Raw genomic sequence first — 13,494 nt, 5'->3', positions numbered from 1 at the left:
TACCTACAAGTATCTGAGCTGGAGACAAAAAAACACAAACCAAAAAACCAAAACCAACCACCAAATTAAAGAAAACCCAACAAACAAAAAACCCTCGCAATAAAATAATAATGCTGTACAATGGGCGCTTAGTTTTGTTCACATCTTGAGTGCACTTGGCATTTTTATAACACATTAAGTTGGCACAGAAACACAAATCCAAAAGCCATCGAGTCCTCCTTCATTAACAAGGCAGTATTTTGCCATATGGTTCAGTCCACCAAATTGATTTTCTTTTTAGGTAATGGTTAAAATGGTTTCAAAGCACACAATTATTTCCAGTCCCCAACATGCAATCAGGGGAAAAAAATTTCTACGGTACTACCAGTGCCCCAAAATCCTGATATCAGGACTAGAGTTGACACACAAGGGTCATAAAGGAAAAAGAGTAAACAGGAACAAATAGTCTGGTAAATCCCTCATATCTTTTTCTAGCATTTAATCTTTAGGCCTGGTGCTGGCAGAAATTCCCAACTGACTCTAAACATAATGGTTTTCCTTCTGTAAGCAGACATGTGACAGCATGGGTCCTGCCTGGTGGAAGGATGGAGCCCAGGAGGAACTCAGTCAGCCCTTACATTAATTCCAGCTGATAAATCTGTCATTGTTATCATAGCAGACCCTGGTATTCTATTTTTTTTTTTTTCTCCTGAAGTGGCTATTCCAGTATCATCAAATATTTGGCTGAGGAGCAAAAATCTAGAGACTAAAAGAGGAAGAGTCCTTCCTGGCACAGAGAGTCTGTGAAGCAGGATTTTAACAAGCCCTTTTAGGTGCTGGCAGAAAGGCAAAGGAGGCAGCTGGGATCTGTTAGTACTGCAGCCAGGACCACACAGCTCTGCACAAGCAATTGCATCTCCAGCATGAGGTGTCCCCCAGCTTTCTCCACTGTCAGTGCACTGAGATCTTCCTTCAAATTTTGAGCAGATCTTCTCAGCTTGGGCACCTCAGACAAGCACTGCATGTTAGGAGAAATATCTAGGTAAACACACATTAAAGCTCTTTTGGGGCTAACCACTATACAAATCCATGCCAACATCTTTAGAAGAACTTGCTCATACTGGAGCTCAGCAGCTAGTTAGGCAACTTCAGGGATTTTTTTGAGCTTACTCTCTTTTCCCAGAACCAGAGAAAGTTTTCTTTCTCTGCCTGTTTTGGAAGTAATCTCTGTCTCATGTCAAGGGAGCACATGCAGTATATGCCAGAGATTTAATGTGATATGCATACATCAAGCTCCCAAACTGGTGTATGAAAGGGTGGTTTAAATCTGTCATCTCAAACATACAATCAGACAGCTGGATCTAGGCTTCAGAACAGTTCTGTCCAGAGCACGGAGCTCCTAAATCATGGAATGGTTTGGGTTGGAAGGGACCTTGAAAATCATCTACCTCCATCATCCCTGCCCTGAGCAGACACCTTCAATTAGATCAGGTTGCTCCATCCAACCTGGCCTTGAACTTCTCCAGGGATGGAATGTGGGAATCTTTGGACATGTTTAGACCTAAGAGAAATCTCTGAGCTACCACCAAACCATCAGAGCCACATCTGAAAGCAGTACAGTCCCATCTGAGCAATGGTGTGCTCAAGTGCTACTAATTATTTTGAGAATGAGAACAATAAGGTGCAATTACACAGTCAGTTTAGAACTTTGATCACTGCCAGGGCTGTACACTTTGGCCCTACTGTGAACTGGAAGGGACAGCATCTGGATTACAGTTTCACTAGTAATGGTGAAATTAAATTCAGCATCAGTAAATCTAGTGCCTTTATGCATGTGACTGTTGCAAGCTCTCATTCTAGCCAGTGGAGATGTAGTCCAGAGTCAGGGGCACCTGACAAGTGACCCAGTTCACGCTCAGGTAGACACTTAGTGGTGGGTCAGCTGAAACACCCCGCAGCCTCTACTGTCCACATCGATCACATCTCTGCTGACTACAACTGGAACTTGGATATCTAGCTTGAAGGCAGACACTTGGATGCAAGACAAATGTAGAAATATGTTTTAGAAGGTAAGAAGATAAAGATGGAAGAAAATATGAACTCAACCATAAGAGCTTTTGGCTTCAGCCTACAAGTTAATTTTCTGGACTACATGCCTGTTACCAATAAAGACTGATAAGTAACAAGGCTATCAAGTACAATTCTATCACAGGTTATGCTGAACTACAAAGACCACTGCCATTCACAGTATCCCTGGAAAGTACTTAATGCATTATTTTAAGCAGACTAGCAAAAACTCCTCATCTCTTTTCCCCCCCACCCCTAGAATATACACTCTCCTTTAAACCAACAAAAACACTATCACAGTAGCAAACTTGTTTGTAAGAAACTTGTTTGTACATCACTCCTCTGTGTCTGCAGCAGAAAGAAGAATTACTGATACAGTTTATTTTTATTTTGCCCATTTAATTCTGTTTTGCTCCTATACAGTTCAAGTCAAATATAGGTATACGTTCAAGATATTATATGAGGGCACACAGAGACAAAACTTTCCGTTTCCAAGGTCTCTGACTACCTCAACATCCAGGTGCCTGTCTCCTTAGCTTTCTCCTTCTGAAGCATCTAACATAAAATGAAAGAAGAAAGAAGCTAAAAGCTAAATTCCATAAACGTTCAGATTTTCCTCAAAAAGTGCTATCAGACTGTGCCAGGCAAGTAAGTACACGAGACACATTTCAAGGTTCGTCATGCTGTCAAGGATGGTAGCAGACACTTTAATGGAAAAATCAAAGAACAAAAAAAATCCCATAGCTACCAAATCCTTTGTGCCATTCAGTCAGCAACAAGAGGCAATAGATAACACTTTGGGGGTTCTAACAAGAACAATTGTTCACAAAAATTCTCGGTTTGTATGATTAAAGCATAGTTACTTATATATTTGCATGTGTGCCAATATACACATACATGCTCAGCTTTCTCCCAGAGTTTTAAAGGTTGACACAATTAGTTTGGGGGTGGGGTGGGGGGGAAGCAACCAATAAAAAAATCTCCCACAACAACAGACACAGTATCACTTAGGAGGAAAAGACAGGAAGATTATTTTTCTCCTTACCCAGAAAAATCAGCAGAATACTGTCCATAATCAAAGATATAGACCCTAGTAATTTGGCACACAGTGAGGTATCCTAAAGCGAAAACAAAGCAATACCTGGAAAGACAATGGGGGGAAAATTTCAATTAAAAATCAAACATTTCTCCACTGAATAAAGTACCTTTTCAATAGAGTTTGATCTCCGATTATTTCTACAAAATATCACATAATAAGAATCTGTAATTACACTTTTATTCTCCCTGAGGTTTTTTTGGTAATGCTTATTCTATGCAAGCACATACTTTTTTATTTGAAAGTGTGCAATACAACCATAAAAATTCTATTCTCAGTAGCCAAAATATTTATTCACATAAATAAAGCCTAGAATCTGTAACTGTAAGCATCACTGTAAAAACTGGAAGTCCTATAAAGAGAAAATTAATCTGTTAAGGTTGTTGGTTTTGTTTTGTAGTTCAGAGTTAATTTTTGTCTGTATGAGCATAGAAGTTTAGAAAATGATACATCAAATAATTTCCATTGCATGTACTGCTATGCATTCAAAATTCAGTACCACAAATCGTATTGCTGCTGTTTTCAAAGGAACTGGAAAAGGCATGTAATTGTCAAATGCACATATTATAACACAGCTGAGTGAAAAAATGACCAGGACGCCTTTTGTCTTCTATTAAGCTGATCCTGAGCAAAGGTAAGAAAAAACACATATACAAGCTACCTTATGAAAGTGTTACATGTATAATAAAATTAGTTTTATTTACCATTTTCTCTACAACGCACTAGTGAGAACTGATTTGCCAACACACCTCACAAAATCTGCCAGATATTCTTTGAAGTCCAAAAGGACAGTGAATGTCAGCAGGATCTTAACTAATCCCTAATCCTTCAGGAGTTTAATGTATGAACTGTACAGTCTTTATTTCATGTTCACAAGACTGATGTGCAACCCCTGCAGCACACTATATAATGCATTCAAAATCCAGTTAGAATGAAAATATTAATTCAACAAACTGAAAATCACAGACAAGATTGGATTTAGGTGAACTAGTGAGGGATACTGCAAGACAACTTTGGAACATGACTTTCTTTTCCAGATAAATAATTTGCAAAAAATTGTTAAGAAAATCTAAGGTCTTAGAAATTATTCTTCAATCTGACACTTTAACCTTTAACTGAAAAACATGCTATATATAAACAATCTAATATTTTAAAGCATCCAACTTTGAAATTACAGATTACCTTATATACCACTAAATTACATATGTTTTGGTGAAAAAAAAGAATTGTAGAGGGTCTGTTTTAGCCATAGTTTACTTTCTGCTTTCATTAACATTCATAATTCAGAAACAGTATTATACTGGGTGACGAACTGGTACAAAAGTGCTTACAGTAACAATACGCTGGCACAGGTTGCCCAGAGAGGTGGTGGATGCCCCATCCCTGGAAACATTCAAGGTCAGGTTGAATAGAGCTCTGAACAACCTGATCTAATTGATGATGTTCCTTGCAGGGTGGACTAGATGTCCTTTAAAATTCAATTCAAACTAATCCACAGTTCTACAAAATAAATAATAGTCATCATGACCAACATGGTAGGGGTCTTCACAACATTCAGTTAATACCCACACTGAAGTTAAAGTACAGAAATGGAAGAAAGAAAAACAAAACACCTTAATTTGATTTGAAATTTCAGTCTAAAACAAAAGCTATCTTCTGACAGAGCAGTGAAATTTGCTGCTGTTGCACTCACCAAACACAATTACGAATCTTAACTATCTTCCAGCTATGTCAGCCACAGTTCCAAGTTACACACATATTGGAAGACTGCAAATTTTTAATTGATGAGTAAAACACAGGAACTTGCAACCCATACAATGCTTTTCAACTTCCAACTGCATCTCTGCACATTAATGATGGCACATCACGTCCCTTGTTCATCAGAAATGTCATTTCACCAGGCAAAGTGCAGCAATATGTTCTCCCCTAAAGAAACTTAAAAGGTTTATGACAGCTTGCATCATTCCTGTTGTTTCTTCTGCAAGTTTGTAGTGCAACTTGCTGATCAGCCTAAGTCTCATGTAAATCCATCTTTAGTCAAAAAAAATCAGATAAGATCTGAAAATGTTTTGCTAACTTTCTAGAGTACTCTTACTACATGTTTCTTACTCTCTTCAATGATTCATTCATTAACCCTTAGGTAAGAAAATTGAATGAAGTTTTGCAGAGCTCAACCACAAGTTTTACCCAATTAGACAGCTAATGACAAGCTTCACACAAATGCAACAGTTCTACCCGAGTTTCTCCACCAGTAGAAAAGCAATTGGTCTTAAAAGTCAATATTACTCTATACTTGCTTCTCACTGTATAAAGTTCTTGGGAGCAGAAAGATTAAAGTATGTCACACTGAACATAAACAGCTACAAGCAAGTCACAACATGGTTATTATTACAAGCAACTTTTATACAAACTGGCCTGCAATGAACACTGTATTATGTAACAGAAAGACAGAAAAACATTCATTTAAAATATGTCTGAGACTAATTCCCAGGATCTTTGTCAATACAACCTTACTTTATCTATCAACAGATACACCAAAACCAGACACATCTGGGAAACACTGTAGCACGTACCAGAAAGCAGAACACAGTGATATGTTTAATTCCTGATTAAAAGTTTTTAAAAAAAGAAAGAAATTAAGCAAACAATATTGGATAACCTATTACATAGAAGAGGTTTTCTTGTACAAGTATTTAATATTTCAATTCCTTACAGTTTTGAACATCTCAGAACACTAGAAACAGTATGCAATATGTTCTACCCATAAAATGTTATCTTTCCTTTAAAAAGAAATATATCAAGTAAACTACTCAATGCTTTTTAAAAGTATATTCTAATGTATTATAAATGAAGTACCTTAAACTATACACATAAATATTACAATATATAGAAAATACTAAAGTAACAGCCTCTCCATGTACTTCTTTACAGAATGTGCTCATCATGAGAACATCTGTTTAATTCTATTTTTTAAAAAAAGGCAAATTAATCTCTTATTGGCAAATAAAATACATTGTCCTATTCACTATTTCTGTCTAGTCATTTTTTGACAACTAACATTAAACAACATACATATCAGGGACTTTTACCTGCATGTATACATATAAAACCAAACAGCATAATTCTATCTATATGTGAGCATATATATATACACACACAGAGATATACAGGGTTTGGTTCCTTCCCATTACATGAACTTTCCTCTAGTCTCCAAACATCCCGATGGAATTTGATATGCACTTCCTATTACACTTTCTACTGCTAGCATTCTTTCAGAATGACTCCTGAAACACCATTTCTGCTAATGCAGAACTTCAATCTCATCCCTGTACCCCTCTTTTTTATTGTCCTCACAAGTTTAACACAGCCAACACAACATTCACACCAGCATTGCTCATTTCAGTACAAAGTGGTTGGATTTTGTTTGAACAATTCTTTTTTTTTCCCTACAGCAAAGCATTTTTATCCAGTGTCACCTTACAATTTCACTCCACATGACACAGCATCATGGTTTAACTCCAGCTGGCAGCCACTCCCTCACTGCTTCCACCATACACCCACCACCCACAGGGAAAGGGAGAAGTAGAAAGAAAAGGTGAACCTCATGGGTTCAGATAAGCACAATTTATTAAGTGAAACTAGATATCATAGTAATAAATATGCTAATGCTGATAATAATCATTGAAATTACAAGGAGAGGAAGAACAAGTAACAGAATCCAAGAGAAAAGTGATGCACAGTACAATTGCTCACCATTTGCTTACTGAGGAGCAGATCAGACCCCTTCCAGGTAACTCCCCCCAGTTTATACACTGACCATGTCACTCTATGGTATGGAATAACCCTTTGGCCAGCTCAGGTCAGCTGTCCTGGCCATGCTTCCTCACAGCTTCTTGTGCACCTCCTCACTGGCAGAGCATGGCAAAATGACATGCATCTGACTTACAGTAAGCATTACCTAGCCACAACCAAAATGTCAGCGTGTATCAACACTATTCTCATACTAAAACCCAAGAACAGCAATGAACCAGCTACTAGGAAGAAAATAACCTTGTCCAGTCAAAAGCAGGACATACAGCAGCCATCCTGCCCAGCACATCCTGTGTAACAGGAGGACATAAAGGCTCAGACAAAGTGTCCATCTAGCCCAGGATCCAGAACTGTGTCCTCCCCACAGCAGGAGCTCACGGATGCCCAGGAATGCAGATGAGCAGAACAAGCACAGAAGCTGCTTCCCAGTGCTCTCCCACACTCAAACCATCAGCATAGACCCAGATTCAAACACATTATCCACATGTTTAGTAACACTTAGCATACTACACCTCTATCAACTTCTGGCTCCAAAGCACACCCCCATCTTTACCACCCTCTGTTGCTCCAAATACACTTGAGACAGAGAGAAAGAGCTGTTAGTCTCAACATCTTCAGCATCACCATACATAAATTTGGTAGAATTGAATGACCCAGCATAACCCACTTATATAAAGCTTCCACATATTTAAGAATATAAAGATCACATATGTGGTTTAAAGGCAGAACCCCCATCTTTTACCTGTGTTCCTCAGAAATTTTGGGTTGCTAGTCAAGAAAGAACATCCACAAGTTAATTCTAGAGCTTTTTATCTATCTGCTGAAGAGCAAGCTGAGCAGCACACAGATCCAGGCTAACAATCAGCCAATGTATGCTATGTTTTTGCATAACAAGGCGTGGGAGTTGCATTTTCATTTTACACTTTTAGGGGACTCAGCATCTTAGTTATAAAATGTATATTCCTACCATACCTATCTCTGTTTGCACAAAATGCAGCAAAAATAGAACTGTGACCTTGACAAAGGCAGGCTTTGAAAGATGTCATAACAGCTTCTGTTATTTTAGGCTTTTCTCATGCAGTAGGACAACAGCACAATATGCTATTTTGCTGGAAGAAAGTTAAATAAACCAATCAACACAGGGTGCTTTTTTACCAGCTAGTTGGCACATTCCACAGATTTAGCCTTGAAATAAAGGCTTCATGTCCAGTCAAGAGATCTACTTTTTCCACTATGTTAGGAAAAAGTACTTTTTTTTCTATAGATGTGTAATTATTTAATTTCAAAAGGCATACCTAGACACCATGTAAAATGATATTGCATTGATTTTTAGAAAAGATGACAGAATAGCCTCTGAGTTTTCCCAAGCCTTGTGCTGAAAGCTGCTGCATGGGTTTGCTTATTTGCTTTCCTACAGATGATGCCAAACTAAAAAAAAAAAAAAAAAAAAAAAGTTCTTGCCTCTAGGGTCAGAACTGAATTCTTATTAAAATCCAACTATATTATTTTTTTAATTCTAATGATCATAATCAGTTTGCATTGTTCACACAGAGAAATTCAACTCTGTGCAGTTAGAACATACAATTACAAAACTTCAAAGGGAAAAATGTACATCAAAAAAAGTCCAAAGTGCCAAAGCTAAACATCTAATTCTGCAATCATCCAGCACAAGGCAACAGACATACTGATTAGAATTAACTTAGTTTTGACTATCTGAGAGCTGCAAGGTAAGCTACTCTGCTCAATCTCCTTTTTTTTCACCAAAAAGAGTTGTCTATTTGGAAATGTTTTATGTATGCGTTATTGACTTTCATAACTGGTATTTCTTAGGAAATGGATCTGTTTTATGATGTAAACAATAACAGCCTCAGAATGTGTGCGCCTCTAAAATACAAGCAATATTAATCCTTCTGCCCACTCAGAAGTTTCTGATTCACACACTAATCTGTCCGTTCTGATTATTTCAAGCGGAGATCCAAAATGCATTGAATAAACAACAAACAAAATAACAAAACCAGGCTGTCTATGAGCCCATTTCCAGAGAAGGAAGCATTCATACCATCATGCTTTGGTAATAAGCAGTCTATCACATTACACCCATCAGCAACCCTCCGATGAAGATTTTTGTCTGACAGCCATTTAAAGCAAATTTAACACGTGGGCAGAGTTCTCCAACTTTCAGATCCAGCAGCAGTCCCACACAAGCCAGGGCAGGAGGGCTGCAGCAGCCCCCAGCAGCCTGGCCTGCCCGCAGCCCAAGGGTCCAGGTTTTGTTCAGCCATAGGGAGAACACCACCCAGGCCCCTCGGTGTCCTGCAAACAAGCAGACACACAAGGCTGGGTACATGAGGATTCATTAGCCCAATTGTCCCAGAACCATTTGTGGTGGCTTGACTGACTATTTACTACAGATCTGCTGCTGACATTCTCACTTGACTAATGTATTTTGATGTTTTGCTACATAATGGCAACATAATGGTTTGGTAAAGTAAATCTTTACCAAGCTAAATTAAATGATCATTCTAGTTATAGCTACAGGCCATATTCCACATGCAACATGACAAATGCAACACAGATATTCTTGTCAAAAATGCATGCAAAAACACTTCAGATCTTCCACATGCTTCCTAATGTTACATTCTCTTGCTTTCCAACCTCTCCCCCTGCTCCCTTCAATTCTGGAACATCTCACGGACAAGGAAACCAGCTTCAGACTCTCATAAATGAGAGAAACATCATCTGAAACAGAAGACAGGCAGGAGGGAGGGTGCTTTCATGACTTCCCTGGAATGGAAGAAACATATTGTGTGATTTATTCTTCCTGTAAGACTCCAAAAGGAACACAGAACTAGGAAAGGTGGGAATAAAAAAGATATTTGATCCCCTAGAAAACTCAAAGCTGAGAGTTGAAGTTGACTATGTCCACAATTTAATGTTAAACTGAGATGAGACATGAGGGGTCACCTAAGTTCTCTCTCACTTGAAAAACCATATTGTGTCATATCAACCCGGATGTCTGCAATCCCTTGGAAGTATAACAGTAACCAATGCAGATAAGAGCACCAAGTCTGACCTTTGCATTTCAAAAAGTTGACAATAGTATAGAGCACTCAAAAACACAAAGAAGAAAGCCTAACAGCTTCACAACACAAAACCTGTAAAGGCAGAACTCCACGATGCTGGAATCTGCCTCACAAAACCCTGATGAAGGAAGTAGAATCTTGAGATCTTCTGACAAAAATGAGTACTCATAACTCAGAAAACAAATAGCTAACATGCTGGTGCTGTGAATTTTCATCTCTTCACTCATTTTCCTACATAATATTTGCCTAGATTTACAATGTTTCAGCATCACAGAGTGGAAGCAATTTTATGCTTCCTCTTTCTTTTATGTGATACATAAGTAATTTTTCTGCAAACATCAGAACTACACCCAGTATTGTTAATTTTGCAAATCAGCAGAAATCCATAGGCCACAGAGTCAGAAAACAGTCTCCTATTAGGAATGTGGTAGCAACACAACTTCTGAGTATTTTAAAGGAAATAAAAATGTCATTACAGAACATTGACAATAATGGGACTACTGCAAGTGCTATTTTAAAGAACAGGCCTAACAGTCATAATGGTTTAGAAATGATAAACTAGAACTGCTAATACAAAATATTTTGTAATAATTCTATTTCATTGGATCAGTAAGCTTCATACAAGAACTCACAGGCAGTTTAACAGAACAAGTTCTCTGATGGCAAAACAATAGCAAAGTCAATCATTAAACCCATCACTGCTGTTAACTCGGCTTGGCAAGTATCATCTTGGATGAAGATAAGAGGGAGTTGTTATTTCCATTCACCCACTCATCACCCTGCTCCAGCTACACACCCCCTTGTGCCCCATGCACATGCCACATTCTGTGGGGAAGGAGCAGATTCCCAGCTGCCTCAGCCCTCCAATCTCTGCTGCAGCCCACATCTTTGCCTTGAGACACAACAAATGAGGCCGAGAACCAGTGTGGCTGCAACACTGCCAGGAGAGAGAGGCCAGGTTTGCTCAGCCATGAGGTGATGCCAGCTGGAATTTGTGTTCAGCCAGCCAGGAGACATTTTCTGCACGTTTAAGGATGGCAGCAGCTGGGGAACATACGGGATATGATTTGCTGAGAAGGTGGTTGTGCAGCCAGAATCAGTACACAGGGCAGCCAGCAGATTAATAAACAACCCAACCCCCTGCAAGCAGCATGCGAAACAAAAGGCCACAGGAATCAGATTTAGTTACAAAAACCAAGTTTTTTAATGATTCCAAGACCAAAGGAAAGCCAGGAGTTTGTGCTAACAACCTAACACAGCTGCCTTTTCTTTTAAACCATTTCTCAAAACAAAATGCCCTACAGAGGTATTTTATTAGAGGGGATGATGGTATTTCTATTTCCCACCCTATTTCTTGCTTTGCCTCTAGGAAGGAATCAATCAATTCTTTGTTTTCAGCAGGGTACTGAATCAACTGCAAGCCCCACAGCTGGTCAGACCTGCACCAGCAGTGCAGCCCTATACCTTGCTGAGCCTATTTACACCCTCTTGCAATCAGACACACGTCTCAAACAGCATAATGGCTGCAATAAAACACTTCTGAGACAAATAAAGCCATTTCTGAAAAATACAATTTGCTTAAAACATAGCATAAATGAAATGCTTGCTTTTCTCCAATGTTTAACATTCCTCTAACCTGGAAAGACATATCCCTTCAGATGACTTGTTTCATTTCTGTCCCATCCCCATCCCCCAGCTAAGTTAAAGCACTGCTACAGCGTCCTATCTTCTGCATCCTTTAATCAATGCATGCTGATGTACATAACATCCACATGATGCATCAACGTCACCACTGTCACAGTATTTGTCATATGGTCCTGCAGAAACACATGGAGACCTAAATCAGCTGTTTCCTGCTCTCAGTCAGGAGCAAACCTGTGGGTAGCTCCATTTTCTTTGCTCAGTGATGAAGCCTGACATAGGAATAGATGATGGCAACTTCTACTTTCACGTAGATTTTCCTTCCGCATGTGAGAAACACTAATGACTATTTCTGGGGATGAATTTGAGATACTCCACAAAAAACAATGATACACAAGGAACCCATTATGAAAAAGCCCTGCATTTATTTTTGGAAGATTCTTCATGCTTCCAGTTAGTAATGGAAAACCCAAAACAAACAAAAAACCCCAACAAACACCACACACAAAACACCCCACAGCAAAATAAACACCTACTCAATGACAGTCCAAGTCATGGCACAATCACTTATGACCTATTTCAACCACAGACAAACAATATTACACAAAGATATATTCATGATCTTTAAATTAGAAAGTAACTATGTTGCCCAAGTATGTATGTACATATTACACATATTTCTATTTATACAGCCCATACCTTTTAAAATTTTTGATTTATTGGAAAACTGTCTTGATCCTATTTCATGCATATTTGAACTTGGCAGCACTTTTGGCCTGCCATAGGCACTGAACTGCTTGCACTCTGGTTTGTCACCTCCCTGCTCTTCAGTGGAGACACACAAACCACTCATGTTCATCACTTTCTAATACACTTGAAAAATTCCCTTTAAATGCCCAGTGCAATCAAATTATCTCACAATGTATTAAAAATAAGAGAAATTCTTAAAATTAGAATGGCTCAGGTTATTTCAGACAAATTAATCATATCACATGTCCTTCACAGTAAGTTGTATGAAGTCAACTAATAGATACTTTTGGGTAAATTTAATCACAATATATGCTAGCAGAAGAGGCTACATTTCAGTAAAAATGCAGTCTTCATATCAATGCTGATAAGGAACTTCAGGTTGTTCATCAATTATCCTTTGGGGTATGAGATTAAAACAATGAATTATTCACGTATATGTATACCCATATCACTGCAATTTGTCTATCACTCCTCATCAAGGTGTTCCACTGCCTTCCTGAGTTATTTTCTCTCTTATATTTCCTAATGTAAGAACTCACTATAGACCTCAACTTTCAATTCATTGAATTTACATAATAGAGAAAAGCCATTTAAAGTCTCTGAAGAAAATAAATAGTCAACCTTACTTCAACAATTTCTTTCTCCCAGCATTCAAACACTTTTCATACTCACTATCTAGAAATATCTCATACTACTGGTTTCTTCTATTTTGTACAAGTAGGGATATGACCAAACACAACAAGCCATTCTTTATGCAGGCTAAGACCTTTCTTTCCTCATCACAAACAGGGTGTCCAAACAAATGAACCTCTCACTCCCAAATCTTTTGCAACACTGATTTATCAGTGAACAAAATCCGCTGCTGCCAGCAGAACTGTCTAGAGACAGCAAGTTACACACAATGAAAGCATCTGCAATCATTTTGTCAGCTCAAAGCTTCCACTGTGAAAATTTTTATTACTTGAGTTCTTTTATCTACAGGTAACACAAAAGTCACAAGAGAGTTCTAAAGAGATATGTATGAATTTTAATCCTGAACTACAAAAAAGAGACTAAGAAGGGAGCTCA

General features: G+C 38.3%; 1 protein-coding gene across 4 annotated transcripts in view; it reads right to left on the bottom strand.

Annotated features, from left to right (window-relative positions):
• Positions 1-13,494, bottom strand: part of MBOAT2 (membrane bound O-acyltransferase domain containing 2) — a 92,131-nt gene that overhangs the window by 32,084 nt on the left and 46,553 nt on the right. For 3 of the 4 annotated variants that reach the window (XM_068183495.1, XM_068183498.1, XM_068183496.1), the window contains one exon: positions 3,092-3,187. In XM_068183495.1, coding sequence (XP_068039596.1) covers positions 3,092-3,187 — 96 coding nt within the window. Of the gene's footprint in view, positions 1-3,091; positions 3,188-7,694; positions 7,795-13,494 lie in introns of those variants that run through there. The other variant, XM_068183497.1, reaches the window with a different exon arrangement.

The sequence above is a fragment of the Anomalospiza imberbis genome, chromosome 3, assembly GCF_031753505.1.
Source record: "Anomalospiza imberbis isolate Cuckoo-Finch-1a 21T00152 chromosome 3, ASM3175350v1, whole genome shotgun sequence".
In the NCBI taxonomy this organism is placed as follows: domain Eukaryota; kingdom Metazoa; phylum Chordata; class Aves; order Passeriformes; family Viduidae; genus Anomalospiza; species Anomalospiza imberbis.
Note: the sequence above shows the minus strand (reverse complement) of the source record. Positions and strands in the feature narration are given on the sequence as shown.